The 19,424-nt window shown below is 42.0% G+C and overlaps 1 protein-coding gene across 17 annotated transcripts in view; it reads left to right on the forward strand.

Annotated features, from left to right (window-relative positions):
* The first annotated feature begins 15,748 nt into the window (after positions 1-15,748).
* RIC3 (RIC3 acetylcholine receptor chaperone) overlaps positions 15,749-19,424 on the forward strand; it is a 55,164-nt gene continuing 51,488 nt past the window's right edge. For all 17 annotated transcript variants that reach the window (XR_014068673.1, XR_014068674.1, XR_014068675.1 and 14 more), the window contains exon 1: positions 15,749-15,891. Coding sequence is in view for 12 of the 17 variants with exons in the window: in XM_081540833.1 (XP_081396959.1) it covers positions 15,768-15,891 (124 nt within the window). In the remaining 5 variants the exon portion in view is untranslated. The remainder of the gene's footprint in view (positions 15,892-19,424) is intronic.

The following is a 19,424-nucleotide window of genomic DNA, read 5'->3' on the forward strand; positions in this document are numbered from 1 at the left end:
TAAAGGTAGCATTTTGAATCAATGATCAAAATATCATGTTATTCAATAAAGTGTGCTCATTCACTAGCTAGTCTTTTCTTGGCAGTGGGTGGGGAAGCAAGATTCCTGTCTTATTCAATCAGCAAAGTAAATTCCAGGTGGATCTAATATAATTGTGGTGCATAGAATCATAAAAGTACCAAGAGGAGACATGGATGGATGCTTTTCAAATTCTTAAAGTGAGGAAAGCTTTCTTAAGCATATAACCCCAAAGCCTTAGATGAAAGTCTAATAAATCAGGCTATTAACAAGGCAAAATCTCTTCTTCAACAAAGTCTGGTTATTTCCAAGTAACATAGTTTGGAGTGGATATTAGCTTTCTTCTCATGCATTGTTTCTTAAAATAGACATGTATTAGTTTTATGAAAACAAAATCCCTATCTTTAAAAAAAGTAAATCATTTAGGTCTTTAATCCATTTTGAGTTATTCTTTGTGTGTGGTGTTAGGAAGCGTTCTAATTTCATTCTTTTACATTAGCTACCCAATTTTCCTAGCACCATTTATTGAAGAGGCTGTCTTTGCCCCATTGTACATTCTTGCCTCCTTTGTCAAAAGTAAGGTACCACAGCTGAATGGGTTTATTTCTGGGCTTTCTATCTTGTGCCATTGGTCTGTATTCTTGTTTTTGTGCCAGTACTATACTACCTTGATGACTACAGTAGTTTAACCTAGAGTAACAGAAATAAAAGCAAAGGTAAACAAGTGGGACTTGATTAAACTTAAAAGCTTTTGCACAGCAGAGGAAATTATAAGCAAGGTGAAAAGACAACCCTCAGAATGGGAGAAAATAATAGCAAATGAAACAACTGACAAAGGATTAATTTCCAAAATATACAAGCAACTCATACAACTCAAAACCAGAAAAACAAACAACCCAATCAAAAAGTGGGGAAAAGACCTAAACAGACATTTCTCCTAAGAAGACATACAGATGGCTAACAAACACATGAAAAGATGCAAACATTTCTCATTATTAGAGAAATGCAAATCAAAGCTACAATGAGATATCACCTCACACTGGTCAGAATGGCCTTCATCAAAAAGTCTACAAACAATAAATGCTGGAGAGGGTGTGGAGAAAAGGGAACGCTCTTGCACTGTTTGGGAATGTAAATTGATACAGCCACTCTGGAAGACAGTATGGAGATTCCTTAAAAAACTAGGAATAAAACCGCCATATGACCCAGCAATCCCACTCCTAGGCATATACCCTGAGGAAACCAAAATTGAAAGAGAAACATTGTTTCCCATTGTTCATTGCAGCACTATTTACGATAGCTAGAACATGGAAGCAACCTAGACGTCCATCAACAAATGAATGGATAAAGAAGTTGTGGTACATATACACAATGGAATATTACTCAGAAATAAAAAGGAACACATTTGAGTCAGTACTAATGAGGTGGATGAACCTAGAACCTGTTATACAGAGTGAAGTGAGTCAGAAAGAGAAAGATAAATACTGTATTCTAATGCATATATACAGAATCTAGAAAAATGTTTACAGGGCAACAATGGAGAAACAGACATAGCGAATAGACTTATAGACATGGGAAAAGGGGAGAAGAGGGTGAGATATATGGAAAGAGTAACATGGAAACTTACATTATCACATATAAAATAGAATGCCAATGGGAATTTGCTGTATGGCCCAGTAAACTCAAACAGGGGCTCTGTATCAATCTAGAGGGGTGAGATGGGGAGGGGATGGGAGGGAGGTTCAAAAGGGAGGGGATATATGTATACCTATGGCTGATTCATGTTGAAGTTTGAGAGAAAACAGCAAAATTCTGTAAAGCAATTATCTTTCAATAAAAAATGAATAAATTTTAAACAATAAAAAGTAAATCAAACAATTAAAACAAATGATCACTTTGAAATGTCAAGAATTAAAAGCAACCATATAAAAAATGAACTCAAAATAGATAATATACATAAACATAAAACTATAAAACATACAGAAGAAAACAAAGGAGAAAATCTGCTTGACCTTGAGTTAGGCAGAGTTCCTGATATAAAATCCAAGGACAACCCAGAAGAGAAAATGTTGATAAGTTGGACCTTATCAAAATTAGAAACTTTTGCTCTGTAAAGGATACTTTTAAAAGAAGAACAATATCAGCTACAGGTTGGCAGAAAATATTTGCAAATCATATACCAGATAAATGGCTTGTATCCAGAATATGAAAAGAATTCTTAAAACTCAACAATAAAAAAGCAATATAATTGTTTAAATGGCAAAAATTTTAGATAGACACTTTACCAAATAATCACATGGAAGGGTGTGCTTTCAATACCACTAGTCATTAGATAAATATAAATTCAAAATTTCATGACACTCTAATATAAACAGATTAGAGTGGATCAAATTAAAAAAGAAAAACCGACAATACCAACTGCTGATGAGGCTGTGGAGCAACTAGAATTTTCATACATTCCTGGTACAAAAGCAAAATAATACAGCCTTCTGGAAAACCTAGTATAGCAGTTTCTCAGAATCCCATTTCTTTGTATTCATCATAGAGAAATGAAAACCATGTTCACACAAAAACTTGTACACAAATGCTTATAGCAACATTTCTGAATCACCAAAAACTGAAAATAACTCAAGTGTCCTTCTATGGGTGGATAGCTAAACTGTGCTATATCCACATAAGAGAATACCACTCAACGACAAAAAGCAATGAGCTATGATTCACACACCAACTTGGATGAATCTCAAATGCATTTTGCTAAGTGAAAGAATTCAGTCTCAAAAGATTACTGCCTGGTTCCATTTATAAGACATTCTGAAAAAGGCAAAAACATAGAAACAGAAAACAAACGAGTAGTTGCCGGGAGAAGGTATAGAGTGAGGGTCTGAAGACAAAGATGCAGCACATGGGAATTCTCTGGAATGCTGGAACTGTATCCTGAGGTGGTGGTTATAAGAATCTACGTTCCCTGGTAGCTCAGGCAGTAAAGAATCCACCTGCAATCTGGGAGACCTGGGTTCGATCCCTGGTTTGGGAAGATTCCCTGGTGAAGGGAATGGCAACCCACTCCAGTATTCTTGCTTGGAGAATCCCATGGACAGAGGAGCTCGGCAGGCTACAGTCCATGAGATCGCAAAGACTCAGATACAGCTGAGTGACTAAACACACACACACACACACACACACACACACACACACACACACCTGTAAAAACTCATAGGAAAAAAGTGAATTTTATATCTGTCAATTTTTAAAAACAAACAAACAAACCCAGTGATTCAGTTTTCCACATTCAAAGCCCTGATGGAAATGGACAGCTGTATCAACCCAGAAAGTGAGGGAGAGTATAAAGATCCATAGAGTGCCAAGACTTTATAAAAACATGAGACTGTATCCTTGTGGTGACAACAGTTTATTCATCCACATAGCTGCAACAGTTTCATAGGAAAGGCGAAAACAAAAGAAGATCACTCAAATAATTACAATTTCAAATAGTATTGAAAGCAAGGGCTATCGAGAATTTCTGCTACTTACCAGTTTTGGCACCCAATTTATTTCTGCTTTTACTTTGATCACGTAGTAGTCAGAACATTCTGATGCTAGAGGAATGTATTGAAAATGACAATATATTTTAAGTTCACCTTGCAACCTCAGGATAATCTTCAATTAACCTGTTTCAGAAGCTTGAAAGTGAACAGTAGAAAACTTTTTTCAACAGAGAATCACCGAAGTTATCTGTTTGCATTCCTTATTGAATAAAGTGTCACAAATGAAGAACTCCAAACTTATCATCTTTTATGAACACATTTATAAGAAATCCAAATATATTTATATCAATGGCAGAAGAATGAAGAATCTTTATCCTCAGGCTATACTTCTTTTGAATGAGTTAACCTGACAGTGCTCATTAACACATCAGAAATTGTCATTGTATTCAAATTTAATATATACTGCATTCAAGTCTGTTCTAGTCTCAAATAGTTAAAAATATATTTAAAAAGAAAATTCAGAACACACATCAAAGGAAGCCCTGCAGCACCTGAATTTCTACAGAACATCATTATAAACCACCCAGCCACAGCACGAGGGCTTCCTAGGTGGCTCAGTGGTAAAGAATCTGCCTGCCAATGCAGGAGACACAGGTTCGATCCCTGGGTCGGGAAGATCCCCTGGAGAAGGAAATGGCAACCCACTCCAGTATTCTTGCCTGGAGAATCCTATGGACAGAGGAGCTTGGCGGGCTACAGTCCATAGGGTTGCAAAGAGTCAGACATGACTGAGCATGCATGCATGCCCCCCACCCCCAACCCCAGCCGCAGTATGATAAACACCATTTAAGTCAAACATGAGAATGTGGATAATCAATCATTCAGTGTAAACCTGTTACCACTTTATTTACTCAGTTGTGGTTTTCAACTGGCATATAATAGGCATATAAACTGATTTCCAGTCAGTTTAGGAGTTTTCCCAAAACACATCTTCATTCATTCATCCAAAGATTACTGAAGTTTACCATGTGCCAGGTACTATTCTAGAAACTGGTTATGCAAAAGCAAGCAAACTCCCTGCCGTCATGCAGCTTGTACTCTAGAGGGGAGGGGCAGGAGACAAATGAAAGTATTTAATAATAAGCTGAAGAATGTGATAAGTTGATGTTATAGGTTGAATGTGCTCAGTGGCTTCAGTCATGTCCGACTCTATGCAATCCTATGGACTGTAGCCCACTGGGCTCCTCTGTCCATGGGATTCTCCAGGCAAGAATACTGGAGTGGGTTGCTGTGCCCTTCTCATAGACTGAATGTGTCCCCCTGAAATTCATATGTTGAAACCTAACCCTCTATGTGCGGAGAAGGCAATGGCACCCCACTCCAGTATTCTTGCCTGGAAAATCCCATGGACGGAAGAGCCTGGTAGGCTGCAGTCCATGGGGTCGCTAAGAGCCAGACACGACTGAGGGACTTCACTTTCACTTTTCCCTTTCATGCCCCAGAGAAGGAAATGGCAACCCACTCCAGTATTCTTGCCCGGAGAATCCCAGGGAAGGGGAGCCTGGTCGGCTGCCGTCTATGGGGTCGCACAGAGTCAGACACGACTGAAGCGACTTAGCAGCAGCAGCAGCAACCCTCTATGTGATGGTATTTAGAGAATACTTTGGGAGGTAATTAAATCATGAGGGTGATGAGCTTCATTAGTGAGATTAGTGCCTTTATAAAAGAGACCCCCAAAGAGCTCCCTTGCCTCTTCCTCCCTGTGAGGACACAGAAAAGACAGATATCCATGAACTAGGAAGCAGGCTCTCACTAGACACCAAATCTGCCAAGGACCTGTTCTCAGAGCTACAATCTCCAGAGCTGTGAGAAATAAAGTTCTGTTGTTTCTAAGTCTTTGGAACTTTCTTACAGCAGCCTGAAAAAACTAAGACATGTGCCATAGAGGAAAATAAAGCAAAACAGGGGCCAAGGAGTGTTTTACTTTAAAAAGATTGGCTAGGGAAAGTCTTACTGATAAAAGTGACATTTGAGCATAGACTTGAAGGAGGTGAGGGGTCAAGTCATGCAGATATCTGGGGCAAGACCATCCCAGCAGGGAACACAGTGCAAGGGCTCAGGGTGACACTGCCCAGGCACACGTGAGTGACAGCAAGGAGGCCAATGTAGCTGGTAGAGACTCTCAGGAGATGTGCTCAGAAAGGTGAGGATATTTATGAACCTGGACTGCTTGGGACCCCTAACCTCATAGCAGGATCCAATCCCTCTCTTTGCCTCTTCTCCTGAGGGATCACCATCTTCCCATGCATTTGGGAGAAACAGAATTTGTCTTAAGTGCATTCTTGACCGGACACACCGTAGCCTGCTTCTCTGCATTCACCTGAGTAGCCTGCAGCCCTCCATTTACATTGCTTCAGGTCACCTTGGCTGTTGTTGTTTAGTCACTAGGTTGTGACCGACTCTTTGCGATCCCATGGACTACAGCCTGCCAGGCTCCTCTGTCCATGAGATTTCTCAGGCAAGAATATTGGAGTGGGTTGTCATTTCCTTTTCCAGGGGATCTTCCAGACCTAGGGATCGAAGCCACATCTCTTGAGTTTCCTGCATTGGCAGGCAGCTTCTTTACCACTGAGCTACCAGGGAAGCCCTTCCTGTCACCTTAGCTGTTGGGATTAGAATTCTCCCCTGATACAATGCTGCTACCTCTGCCCTGGCCTTACAAAATGACAGTCCCTGCTCAAAGTGGGGAACAGCATCAATGACAGAGACATGGTGTGTAATAGACTTTTCTAAAGGCTTGAATAAATCATAAGAGGAATCAGTGGAGGAGGAAAACTAAGATATCACCCTACTAAATCCATGGTCTACCAGGCATCGTCCATCCCAGGAGTTCTTTCCCAGCTAATTCTTTATTAACCCAAGCTCCTCCACAAATCACCAACCTTCAAACATTGTCTTCTCTTACCCAGACCCAAGGCTATCAAATTCCTGTCTCTGGCCCACCAGAAAGAGTCCCAAATTTTACAATATAGCAACCTCTCATTGAAAGAAAACATCACTTGAATTTATTCAGAAAAGCCCCTTGGTCTTCATTGTTTCAACTGAGTTCAAACTACCCTCTGGGCCTTGCCTGTGCCTAACCAAAAGTTTCACAGAAGCATTTTTCCTCTGCCAAGATCAAGTCTTCTGCCATGCCCCAAATAAACATACATCTGCTGGCAACTTTTCTAAAAATGGCAACATTTTACTTCTAGGATGCTTGATACAATTAAAACCTGTTATATGTGATGCAAAACAGAAAAAAGTAGCAGCTATATTACTAAACATTCAGAAAACTAAGATCATGGCATCTGGTCCCATCACTTCATGGCAAATAGATCAGGAAATAGTGGCTGACTTTATTTTTGGGGGCTCCAAAATCACTGCAGATGGTGACTGCAGCCATGAAATTAAAAGATGCTTACTCCTTGGAAGAAAAGTTATGACCAAACTAGACAGCATATTGAAAAGCAGAGACATTACTTTGTCAACAAAGGTCCGTCTAGTCAAGGCTATGGTTTTTCCTGTGGTCATGTATGGATGTGAGAGTTGGACGGTGAAGAAAGCTGAGCACTGAAGAATTGATGCTTTTTGGAGAAGACTCTTGAGAGTCCCATGGACTCTCAAGGAGATCCAATCAGTCCATCTTACTGATGTTGAAGCTGAAGCTCCAATACTTTGGTCACCTGATGTGAAGAGCTGACTCATTTGAAAAGACTCTGATGCTGGGAAAGATTGAAAGCAGGAGGAGAAGGGGACGACAGAGGATGAGATGGTTGGATGGCATCATCGACTCAATGGACATGAGTTTGGGTAAACTCTGGGAGTTGGTGATGGACAGGGAGGTCTGGTGTGCTTCAGTCCATGGGGTCGCAAAGAGTCGGACACGACTGAGCAACTGAACTGAACTGAACTGAACATTACTAAAATGTTTTAATTTCTCTAAGAAGGAAAGAAGAATTTTTAGGTAGAAAGTGTCTTTATATTTGTTTGGATGCACTGCTTGGCATGTAGGATCTTAGCTCGCCAACCAGGGAGCATGGAGTCTTAACCACTGGACTGCCAGGGAAGTTCCCAAAGTGTCTTAATATATAATATTAATATCTTTGTCTTTATAGCAGTGCAATCATAAAACATAGTTACAAATTTTTCTTTGGAGGATGGGGCTTTCAACAGTCCTACTGTGACCATGCAGCCAGTCAGAACTGCCATTACTTGAACCTTAACTGGGCATTCATGCTGAGAAGTTTGTCTAAGCCACTCAGATTTGGTTAACAAAATGACAGCAAAACCAATGTGATCCTTAAAAAATAGAATAATATTTAATTGCTTGTTGTTAGTGATCAATAAGAAGACAGTAAGGCTATAGTTATTGATTACATAAATATCTCCCAGTGAGAGAGAAAGTGGACATCAATCCAATCAAGTTATGAAAAAAGACAAAAGGGAGGGAATGAGCTAGAATTGAACTGACTTCTTTATGACTCCTTTCTAGGCTCTAGGCTGTTGATCCATAGTCATTTCTGGAAGCAGGTTAGACTTTGAATAATAATGATAGGCATTTAATAATAATAGTAGCAATCATGGTAGTAGCATTTAAACTGAAGCAAGTTCTATTCTAAATGTTTTGCATGCAAAGTCACTTGTTGGTTGCAAGAGTCATAATACTTTCAGTTCCAAGAGTTGGAAGTCCAACTCAAGCAAGCTGAACACACACCAAAATATTGGCTGATATGGTGGGAAGGGTTCAGGACAGCTCAAGAAATCAAAGGAGGAGCAGAAGCAAGGAGAGTCCTGAGGTAGAACCAGGCTCAACACCACCAGGTTCATTCTGTATCTACCCCGTTTCTGCTCATTTCCTCTGGTTTCACTCTCCTCCTTCAGACAAGCCTATTCCACACAGTGGAGAATAGTTACCTGGAAACTCCAACCATGCATCTCTCTTAGTTTGGGCTCCCCCAAAGCAGACCCCAAGGCAAGAGTTTGGGTGCACTGCTCTACTGGGGAGATGCCCTCAAGAAGTATCATGAGGGAGTGGGGAAGTGAGACAAAGGAGGAGAGCCCCCACATGGATGCATGGATGAGCAGTTACAGCTGGAGTGGAGCCCAATCCCACTGGGAGCTCTCAGGAGGAATGTGTGGAGAACCCCTCAGACTGTCCACCTGGAGCAAGGAGGCTGAGGTTTGTGTCTACCAGCTCCCTTCCTTCATTGTTTGAGAGTTGCTCTGGGGGTGGGAGCTCTCTAGCAAGCCTAGCTTGCTCCAAGAATGGCCTTATGCAGAGAGACACAGAGATACCCAAATGATGTGTAGGAACTTCATCAGGTAACCTCAAGAGTCACCATATCAAGGGATATGATGGCACACGTGTAACATCCACAACAACTCCTGCCAGTGCCACGGCCCCCAAAGCAGTGTGGAGCTGCTTCTCTTTCAGCTCCAGGTTCAGCAAGCCCTGGAGTAAACCTGATCTAGCTGGCTTAGGCCACATGCCCACGATGGACCAGTCATAGGTTCAGCAGAGGGCTGCTTCCTAGGAAGGTGAGGAGCTTCAAAGGTTGGAATGGGAAAGGTTTCCTTGGTCCTTTCGTCCATCCTCTTCAGTTACCAAAAGCCATTCACTACCCAAGGACCAAGTCGTAAGGAGAAAGTCACTGACAGACACAGAACTGCCTGGTTCTCCAGTTTTCACCAACTTGATCTCCCTGTAGAAAGAAAACAGTCATTATCAAAAAGCCAATTGTCGTTCTGCCTCTTTAGAAAAATTCCTATTAAAGATAAAGCAATTTTTAATTAGATTAAGTATCCAATTACTGTAATTACATTTTTTAAAAATTCACATCATGAAGATGACCCTTTTTAAAAGGGTTACAGGAATAATTAGTGTATTCATATTAACTAAAATGTATTGGATAATATTTATACCCAGAAGACAAAGTACATTACACACATTTCACCTTTGGGGAAAGCCTGCAAATGTTTTGGCAGTGGCATGAATATTTATAGGCAAGAGTGTGCTTTAGCAAGATTATGTGAGGAACCATTTAAATGCTCACCAATTTTTACCCAGGGGTAAAGTATACAGAAAATGTAATGCACAGATTATGGATATGCAAAGTGTGACTTTAGTGGGGGAATTTCTATCAGTTTGCTTAATTAATTGGAGCCAAAGACTATTTCTTCTCATTGAAGGCAGAAAGGCCCAAGGTATCCAACTGTGACCTCTCTCTGCCCTGTGTCACCAGAGGCAGGGGCCAGTGAGGAGCACTGATAGCAAAGCAGTAAGGACATTCTCACCTCGACCCCTCACCACCAGGAAGTCTGGATCTTCATGCCCTTGACCTTTGCCCACACAGTCCCAGTTGGGTAAAGCTTCAGGGTGAAGAATATGGGCCTTCTAGAAGCTTGCTCCCTATACATTTCCCTCCAAAACCGTCTACCCTTTCCTGATTCCAATTTGTTTTCACTGGACTTACTTTGAGCTGTAGCTCCTACTGCTGTTTTTGTCTCACACACAGTTGCCTTCCAGGCTCCATCACATTTGTTAACAGGAGGGAGAAAGAGAAGGGTGGTGACTCTGTTTCATAGGTGAGAAAACTGGGGCTCTGAAGCTTGGAATACCCCCCAGAAGTAGCTGGAAATAACTCCACAGAACTAACCTTGAAAGGGAGCTGCCACTGGCCCCAGACCTGCAGGGCCTCTGCTCTGCCTTTAGGAAGCTACTTAGGGCCTCCACCAACTGCAGGAATATCTGCTTCTGCTACCACCTACAGCCATCAAAAAAAAAAAAAAAAGATAGCCCAGAGACAACTCCAGTGGTCCAGTGGTTAAGAATCTACCTTCCAATGCAGGAGACTCAGGTTCAGTCCCTAGTCAGGAAACTAAAATCAGCCATGGGGCAACGAAGCCCACGTGCAGCAACTACTGAGTGCACGCTCTGGAGCCCTCATGGCACAATGAAAGATGCTGCATGCCACAGCTGAGATCCAAAGCAGCCAAATAAGTAAATATATACATATTTATATTTATACATGCATATACATTTTATACATACATATTTTATACATACATATATACATATATTTATACACATATACACACACACACACATACACACACACACACACACACATATTTTAAAAAGCAGCCCAGGCTGCTGTTGTTGATGTTTCCTCTCATAGATAACTTCCAAACTGAAATCTGGGTTCATCTGACTGGGAAACAGAGTTATGTATCTGCACCCCAACGGCCAGGGAAAATATAGTTTGTTGGATTTGACATTGAGAAAGTGAGGTTCTCAATGTGGATAACATCTGACAAAGAAAGAGTATTCAAAAGGTGTTTATCAAATCTCCTTATCCATGATAGAAATTTCATCCATCTCTCAAGGCCCCGGTCCAATATAGCATCTTGTGTGTGTCCTGTCCCATCTCTTGCCTGCCTCCATTAGCCTTTCCACTCTATGCTTTGGAGTTACATGCCTTGCTCCCTTCTGCTCAGTGTTCTGGATATTTGGGTCTCACTTCCCTGCTCACCACCCTGATTTCTGCTTTTAATAAGGTCTGTGACTCTACAGTGGGGCTGCCATGGTTCCTTATGGGCTCTTTAAAATTGTTTTCAGAGGCCAAGGTACAGCCTTGGCATCTCCCCTGGGACAAAGAAGCCTCAAAAATAGAAGAATTACATTTTCAGAAATAGCCAAAGTCACTGTATTAAAGTTCACCAGAGAAACAGAGCTAATGGTGTACTGCTCAGTACATATTTCACTCTGACTCCATCTCCTATCCTTGACTTCCCAAACTTTCTCCTTACTATGCTTTCTGGATTCAAGATCTGTCATCAGAAAAAAAAAATCAAGTTTGAAAATCACTAACATAAGTCATAGAAGTAAGTCAACAGCTTATTGACAGCAGGCTAAACATTAGGCTATGATCAATGACTATGAATATGACTTAAGGCTGAATGACTTTTTGATGTCCCTCATGGAGGAACAGTTCAGGGTCCCCAGGTGGGCTCAGTTGGAAGCAGTTGCAGTTAAGTGGCTCTAGCTGTAGGGCCTTGAGGGACTCATATCAGGGAGCCTTGCTGGTCATCACAAAGCAGAATGGAAACAGATTCCAAGGAAGAGACAAAGAGCTCCCCTCTTTGGGGGCCTAAGGCTGAGAGAGTCCCTCTTAACCACTTACTGCACATCAGAGGAAGGTAAGTTCTCTTCCCCGGATCTTGTGGCCCATGAGCAGTTTGTTTCTGTTCTGAAATTGGGTGTTAAGAAGGACGAAAGGAGGTAGGTAAATCAGGAGTACTGGGAAGGTAGTTATCACGAAGATAAGAATGCCAGCAACATAGGAGGAGTTGCTAGGGAACAATTTACAAGTTCCTCAGCAGTGAGATTGGAGGTGAAAGAAAAAAGTTTTTTCTGAGTGTAAAACCATAAACAATACAACTAGACCAAGTAGTTACTGATAGTTCTTCCCAGGTGGCTCTAGTGGTAAAGAACCCACCTGCTAATGGAGGAGATTTAAGAGATGTGGGTTCAATCCTTGGGTGGGGAAGATTCCCTGGAGGAGGGCATGATAACCCACATCAGTATTCTTGCCTGGAGAATTCCATGGACAGAGGAGCCTGGGGGGCTACAGTCCAGTGGGTCGCAAAGAGCTGGACACTTCTGAAATGACTTAGCATGCATGCATGCAGTTACTGATAAGAACTGGCATATATTCAGGAAGTTCTGTATAAACATCAATGTATTTTTGTACATAAAGCACTTAGAAGTATGCCTCTGAGTGGTTACTGCAGCTACTGCTTGTTGTTGTTTAGTTGCTAAGTCATGTCCAACTCTTTGTGACCCCATGGACTGTAGCCCACCAGGCCTCTATCTCCATGGGATTTTCCAGACAAGAATACTGGAGTGGTTTGCCACTTCCTTCTCCAGTGGATCGTCCTGACCCAGGGATCGAACCCATGTCTCCTGCATTGCATCCTTTACCACTGAACCACCAGGAGAGCCCACCACCACTGCTACACCTACTCTAAAAACCAACTACAACTCCTTAAAAGAGAAGGTCATCTAACTGCTCATTATACTCTCTATTCCTGTCACTTTCCAGTGTCTTCATTCATTCAAGACTTTAACACCTGAATCATTGTCTTCTTTTCCATCCCACTTTTGTCATAATACTTGGTAACTTCAATAAAATGGTGTAACCCAAGTTTCCATCATGGCTTATTATTTACATGAGCATTCTAGCTGATGTTATCTTCTCCCAGACTTCATTTACAATTGATGGACTGATCATTTCTATTTTTATTTCCAGTCCAAACATCTTTTCTGAGCTTCAGACCCATCTCTCCAACTGGATAGCTACCTCCAGGCTCCTCTGTCCATGGGATTCTCCAGGCAAGGATACTGGAGTGGGTTGCCATGCCCTTCTCCAGAGCATCTTCCTGGTACAGGGATTGGATCCACAAGTCTGCCTGCATTTGCAGGCAGATTGCTTACCACTTGCATCACCTGAGAAGCCCACCTGGACACTTCATGAGCCCTCAAACTCAACTCGTCAAAACTGAACTCATCTTTCTCACAAATCTGATTCTTCTGCTCCCAAAATCTTGTTATATGAAGTCAATGTCTATCCAATCACCCAAGCAAGAATTTGGGGGTAATCTGAGATTCTTCTGTGTCTCTTAGAAGCTATATCCTATCAGTTATCACCTTCCTAAGATGCATCTGCTCTCTGTGAGCCCAGAGCTTCTCTGGTTCTAGAAAGCAAAACTGGTAGTTAAGAGGGCAAGTCCTGGAGTAAGCATGAGTGCTCAGTCATGTCCAATTCTTTGTGACCCCATGGAGTGCAGCCCACTAGGCTTTGTCCGTGGGATTTTCCAGGCAAGAATACTGGAGTGAGTTGCCATTTCTGGGAGTAAGCCTGCCTGGATTCAAATAAAAGCTTCCAATGTATATTGTGCAGTTGTGGCCAAGTTACTTCAGCTTTCTGTTCCTTAGTTTTTCTCATGTGTAAAGTGGGTACATAATAATATTTCTTCATAAAGTTAAGAGAATCTATTGTTATGATATGGAAAATACCTGGACAATAGGAAATGCTCAATAACTTTTAGTACTACTGATGACATCAGTAATGACAATGCCCGAGTGATGCTGGTAGGGACATCCCCCTGGCTACAATAATTGAGGAGTCAGACTTGGAGGATATCAACTGCTTCTTCACAGACTTTCAACCAATCTTTCTTCATTCAATCCCACTCTACATCTTTGCCTTTAAAGGAACTCAGTATTTTCAATTCCTAATATTTATAGGTTCTGAAAGCCAAATTGGTTTGCTTCTTAGAGTCTTTCTGTCTGTAGGCACTCACTTTTTATTCTGTAAACCTGAACTGCTCAATATGGTAGCCTCTAGGCATATGGCTACTAAGTCATTGAAATGTGACTGACTAGTGTTACACATGTGGAAATGATAATATTTGGGACATTTTGGGTTAAATAAATTAATTTCACCTGTTTATTTTCACTTTTTAAATGTGTGGCTACTAGAAAATTTTAAATTATTGGTTGACTGAAAATTTTGTTCAGGTTTTTAATCAAAACAGTGTTTGACCAACCCAAAACATAAGTAATTGGCATTTTATTTCTATTGGATAATGTTTCATCTTATAAAAATTTTGACATTTTTATCTGCTGTCATGTTTTCTCCCATCCTCTTCAGTATTTTAGGTGATACACTTTTTTTCATTTTTGTGAGGTGTCTGCAGAAAGCAAAGATAAATGGGTATGCTCCATCTGCCATGCGTATGTGCACATGGAGTTGTTTCAGCCGTATCCAACTGTTTGTAACCCCACGGACTGTAGGCTCCTCTATCCATGGGATTTTCCAGGCAAGAGTACTGGAGTGGATTGCCATTTCCTATTCCAGGGGATCTTCCTGATCCAGGGACCAAACCCGCATCTTTTATATCTCCTGCATTGGCACAAGCACCATAGTGGAACTCCTGCACCACTAGGAGCACCTGGGAAGCCCTCCATCTGCCATGTTTAACTGGAAATTATATCTAAGCTTCTCATAACCTAGTTCCTGCTTATACTGCCTTACCACTTTATGTCACTAACCCTAAATGAATTACAACCAAATGAATTCTAATAGTGTTCACAGCACATAAGGAAGCTTCAAGCTTTCATGTCTTTGCTTTCTTTGCAACCTTTTCCTGGACTATCCTTCGAACTCCCCTCACCTGTCTGCCTAGTAACTTACTCATTCTTTAAACACTCACTCAAATTTCACCTACTTTCAGAAGCTCTTTACTTATTTCTCCTCCTTTCAGTTGAACTGAGTGATCTAGAGTCCAGAATATTTCCTGCATTTTCTTGTTTCTATGACTATCTACCCTATAGGGAACCTATCTTATACATCAGACTCTGTAGTGCCATTTCTGTGATTGATACAAAGAACCAAAAGAATGTTTGTTAAAGAAATTCGTAAGGACAGCAACAAGAACTGTGGGGACACAGAGGAAGGAGAAGCTGGCTAAAAATGTTTCATGAAGGCAGTACTTTTCAGCTGTTCTTCAAAGAAGTTTTTAGCAGTAGAGATGTGTTAGGAATTTTCCAGGCAGTGTGAGCAGGATAAGCAAAGATTCCTGGAAAGCAAGAAATATGTTAGGGAAATAGCAAATAATCTAGTTTGAATGGTGCATTGGTAAAACCAGATCGGGGCGGGCCTTGAGGTCACAGAAAGCAGTTGGACCTTTCTATGAGGATAAAGGGGAGTTTTTCAAAGATTTGAAGCTATGGAGAGCTTTAAACGCATTACACCTGAGTTTTAGCATTATCACCTTGGGCTGCAGATGGAGAATGGATGTGCAGAGCCTGAGGGGCTGGAAGCTTAACCAGTTAACTGATGGGCAGTTGAGGAGGGGAGTGAGCAGTGTGGTGATGGGGATGAAAGGAAGGGCAAGGCCATCCATAGTTTAGGTGTAGAAAGCCCCTGTGGGCGTGGGTTAGAGGGAGGAGTTTCTAGCTAGTGCGAATAAGAGGGCGCGGGTACAACTCAGCGCACCTGGGGACCGCGCGAGAGGAGCGAGTCAGCCCCACGCGCCGCGCTCGCGTGTCCCTCGCGCGGCGCCGTCCGCGCAGCGCTCGCTGGGGTCGGTGGAGGCCGCGGGCGCTGTGGTTCCGGTTCCGGAGAGAGCCCGCACCTGCTGCGGGGGCGGGCGGTCATGGCGTACTCCACGGTGCAGAGGGTGGCCCTGGCCTCGGGACTCGTCCTGGCTGTGTCGCTGCTGCTGCCCAAGGCCTTCCTGTCCCGCGGAAAGCGGCAGGAGCCGCCGCCGGCGTCCGAAGGTAAGCGCGGGCCGGCTCCCCCACCCCGAGCCGCAGGACGAGCGCGAGCGCCAAGAGCCCTGCTGGGGGGAGGGCGGCTCCGGGGGCGTCTCCGTCCCCGCGGAGTTTGGGAGGTGCCATGCGCCAGGGTTCTCTTGGCCCCAGCGGGCAGCGGCCGGACTGGGTCCCTCCAGGCCTTCCCCCGCAGGAGCGCGCGCAGACGAGCCTGGACACACTCACCGGTTGCTCTCACCTCTTCCCCTCGCTGGCCTAACTCAACTAGTCACCATCTGCCCAAGTGCTTTGAGTCAGGAGGGCTCCCACTTGAATTCCCCTTTTTAGGGTGTCTGTGTGCTTTCTCTCGTGCTTTCGAATGAAATGGTTGGACTGGGTATTGTTAACCTTATTTTGTTGTGTATTTTCAGTTTGGTGTCGAGTGCTCACTGCTTCAGGCTCTTTTTATGCCTTCGTAAATATAACTTGAAGATTTTAATAATCCGAATTTCAGTTACTGATATGAACATGGTTCTGCGTTACCGTTACCTGAACAAATATTTGTTAATCCTTTGTTACTGGTATGATGTATGTGGTGGTTAAAAATCCACCCTGTGGTTTGCATTCTGGGGCTTTTGCATAATGGGTGAGTGTAACAGAGCAGGAATGCCAAAGGCTGGGAGAAGGAACTAGAACAGTTCTCTGTAGATTGTGAAGTTCTGGTAACTTTCTTCTGGAATTTGTCTGTGTAACATCCTTGAGATACGGTTTTACAGTTTTCACGCTTCCGCTAATATTCAACCTGTTGATGTTGGACAGCTCCTTGAACTGAAACTCATTTCCCTCCAATTTGTGCACATTGACTGTAACTCTGCCCTCTTGTACATCATAGATTATAAATGCAAGAAATGCAAAACACCAAGCTCGGAGTGAAGGGCAGATCCAACCCAGAATTCTGTTCATAGACTTTGCTTGATAATCTTTGTTTGTAAAACTATCTCCCTGGGAGAAACTTCTTAAAAAAAAAAAAAAGCAAACTACCTCATTTGTTGGGTTTTCTTTTTTTTTTTTCCATTCTGTCTTATTACAAAACCCCAATGGTTTTACTCACTTTGTCTAATGATGACGAAGAGTAAACTCATGATGACCCTAAACGGTTAAAGATTCGTCTACAATTGTGTCTTACCACGTTAAATTTTCATCATGCTGAATTGTCTTGAATAAGTTCTCTTCAATGCGGGTGGGAGATACTCTTCTAAAGATTGTATAGAGAGACGATCAGAGATGGCTTTTTCTCCTAAGAACTCAAGTAATAATAATCAGTGTTCTTATCTTAGAAACTTTGCAGTTTCTGTTCTCTTCATTCCTGAAGTGTTATTTCCTCAGCTTCCTTCTTATTGCTATTTTCAGCTTAAATGTAATCTCCTCAGAGACTTTCCCTGATGACTAACTAAAGTCACTCTTTACACTCCCATCATTTCCTATTCCATCATGTTTTATTTTCTCAATTGAAGGCGTTATTGTATCATATGACATTTTCTTATATATTTTACTAGGGTTTTTTTGTCTCCACTTTGTGGAGTGTAAGCTTCTGAGGGCAGGCAGTTTGTCTTATTTACCACTATTTCTTTAGCAGTTGGCATATAATGGACAGTCAGTATTTTTAAATGAATAACTCACACTAATAGTGTGAGTTCTCTTTTTGCATTCATTACCGAAGTAGTATAATAATAGGTAAAAGTAAGTTAGTGTTAGTTTTTCGGTTCAGTTCAGTCGCTCATTTGTGTCTGACTCTTTGTGACCCCATGAACCGCATCACACCAGGCCTCCCTGTCCATCACCAACTCCCGGAGTTTACCCAAACCCACGTCCATTGAGTCAGTGATGCCATCCAACCATCTCATCCTCTATCATCCCCTTCTTCTCCTGCCCTCAATCTTTCCCAGCATCAGGGTCTTTTCCAATGAGTCAGCTCTTCACATCAGGTGGCCAAAGTATTGGAGTTTCAGCTTCAACATCAGTGCTTCCAAAGCAAGAGAGTTAGTTTTTCAGTCGTGTCCAATTCTTTGCGACCCCATGGACTGCAGCCTGCAGACAGCCCCTCTGTCCATGAAATTCTCCAGTCAGAAATACTGGAGTAGGTGGCCATTCCCTTCTCCAGGGAATCTTCCCCACCCAGGGATCAAATCCAGGTCTCCTATGTAGCAGGTAGATTCATTACTGTTTGAGCCACCGTAGAAGCGCCCATAATCTATGTAAAAACCTACCTTAACTGATGTATTCCAGTAACTGAAATTTGCTAACTAAAATCCTTGTCTTGGTGCACTGACATTTTAAATACGGTGACTCCTAACCATTATTGGGTTATATACCCCCTGAGAATCTAATGAAAATTATGGATTTTTCCCCCAGGAAAAATGCCCATACTTTCTGTATATACATCGAGAATTTGGGTATCAACTCAGAGAAACCACAGAATCCAGAAAACTCCTGCTCTGAAGAAAGGGATAGCCCTGATTATTTGAAAATTTGTGTCATCCATGTCTTAAAATTCGTGTCATTATAGTTTCCATCTCTGCCCATTGGCATATATGAAATAAGCATTGTCCCTTTTCCACATGACAACCGTTAAGATAGTCTTTAGCAAATATTTATGATGTACCCTTTAACATAGCTTACACACAGTATATAAACACTGTTTAATTCTTAAATAAATAAATAAATAAATAAAGAGCCAAATCCCTGCCTTGAGGAACTCACAGTTTAGTAGAGGGAAAATGACATTAAATAAGTGCAAAAAAGTATCAATTGCAGGTACTCAAATCCTTGCAGGGAAAGGCGGAGACACATGTTAGAGTGGTTAGTTTTATTGGTGGCTCAAGAAAGATGTTATGGAAGAGGAGAGCCTTTTCTTTCTTTTTTTTTTGGTAATAGCTTTCTTCAGATATAATTCACATACCATGCAGTTCATGTATTTAAACTGTGTGACTGCATCAAAAGATACTCAACATTGCTTATTATTAGAGAAATGCAGATCAAAACTACAATGAGGTATTAACTCGCACTCGTCAGAATCAGTTCAGTTCAGTCACTCAGTCGTGTCCGACTCTTTGCAACCCCATGGACTGCAGCACTCCACGCTTCTCTGTCCATCACCAACTCCTGGAGCTTGCTCAACCTCATGTCCATTGAGTCGGTGATGCCATCCAACCATCTCATCCTCTGTCATCCCCTTCTCCTCCTGCCTTCAGTCTTTCCCAGCATCAGGGTCTTTTCCAATGAGTCAGTTCTGGTCAGAATGTCCATCATCAAAAAATCTGCAAACAATAAATGCTGGAGAGGCTGTGGAGAAAAGGGACCCCTCTTGCACTGTTGGTGGGAGTGTAAACTGATACAGTCATTATGGAAAACAGTATAGAGATTCCTTTAAAAACTAGGAATAAAACTACCATATGCACTGACCATACCAAATGCTGATGAGGATGCAAAGCAACTGAAACTCTCATATTGCTGGTAACGATGTAGAATGGTACAACCACGTTGGAAAACAATTTGGTAAA

The sequence above is a fragment of the Giraffa tippelskirchi genome, chromosome 11 (assembly GCF_054371585.1).
Source record: "Giraffa tippelskirchi isolate mGirTip1 chromosome 11, T2T-mGirTip1v1.2.pri, whole genome shotgun sequence".
Lineage (NCBI taxonomy): Eukaryota > Metazoa > Chordata > Mammalia > Artiodactyla > Giraffidae > Giraffa > Giraffa tippelskirchi.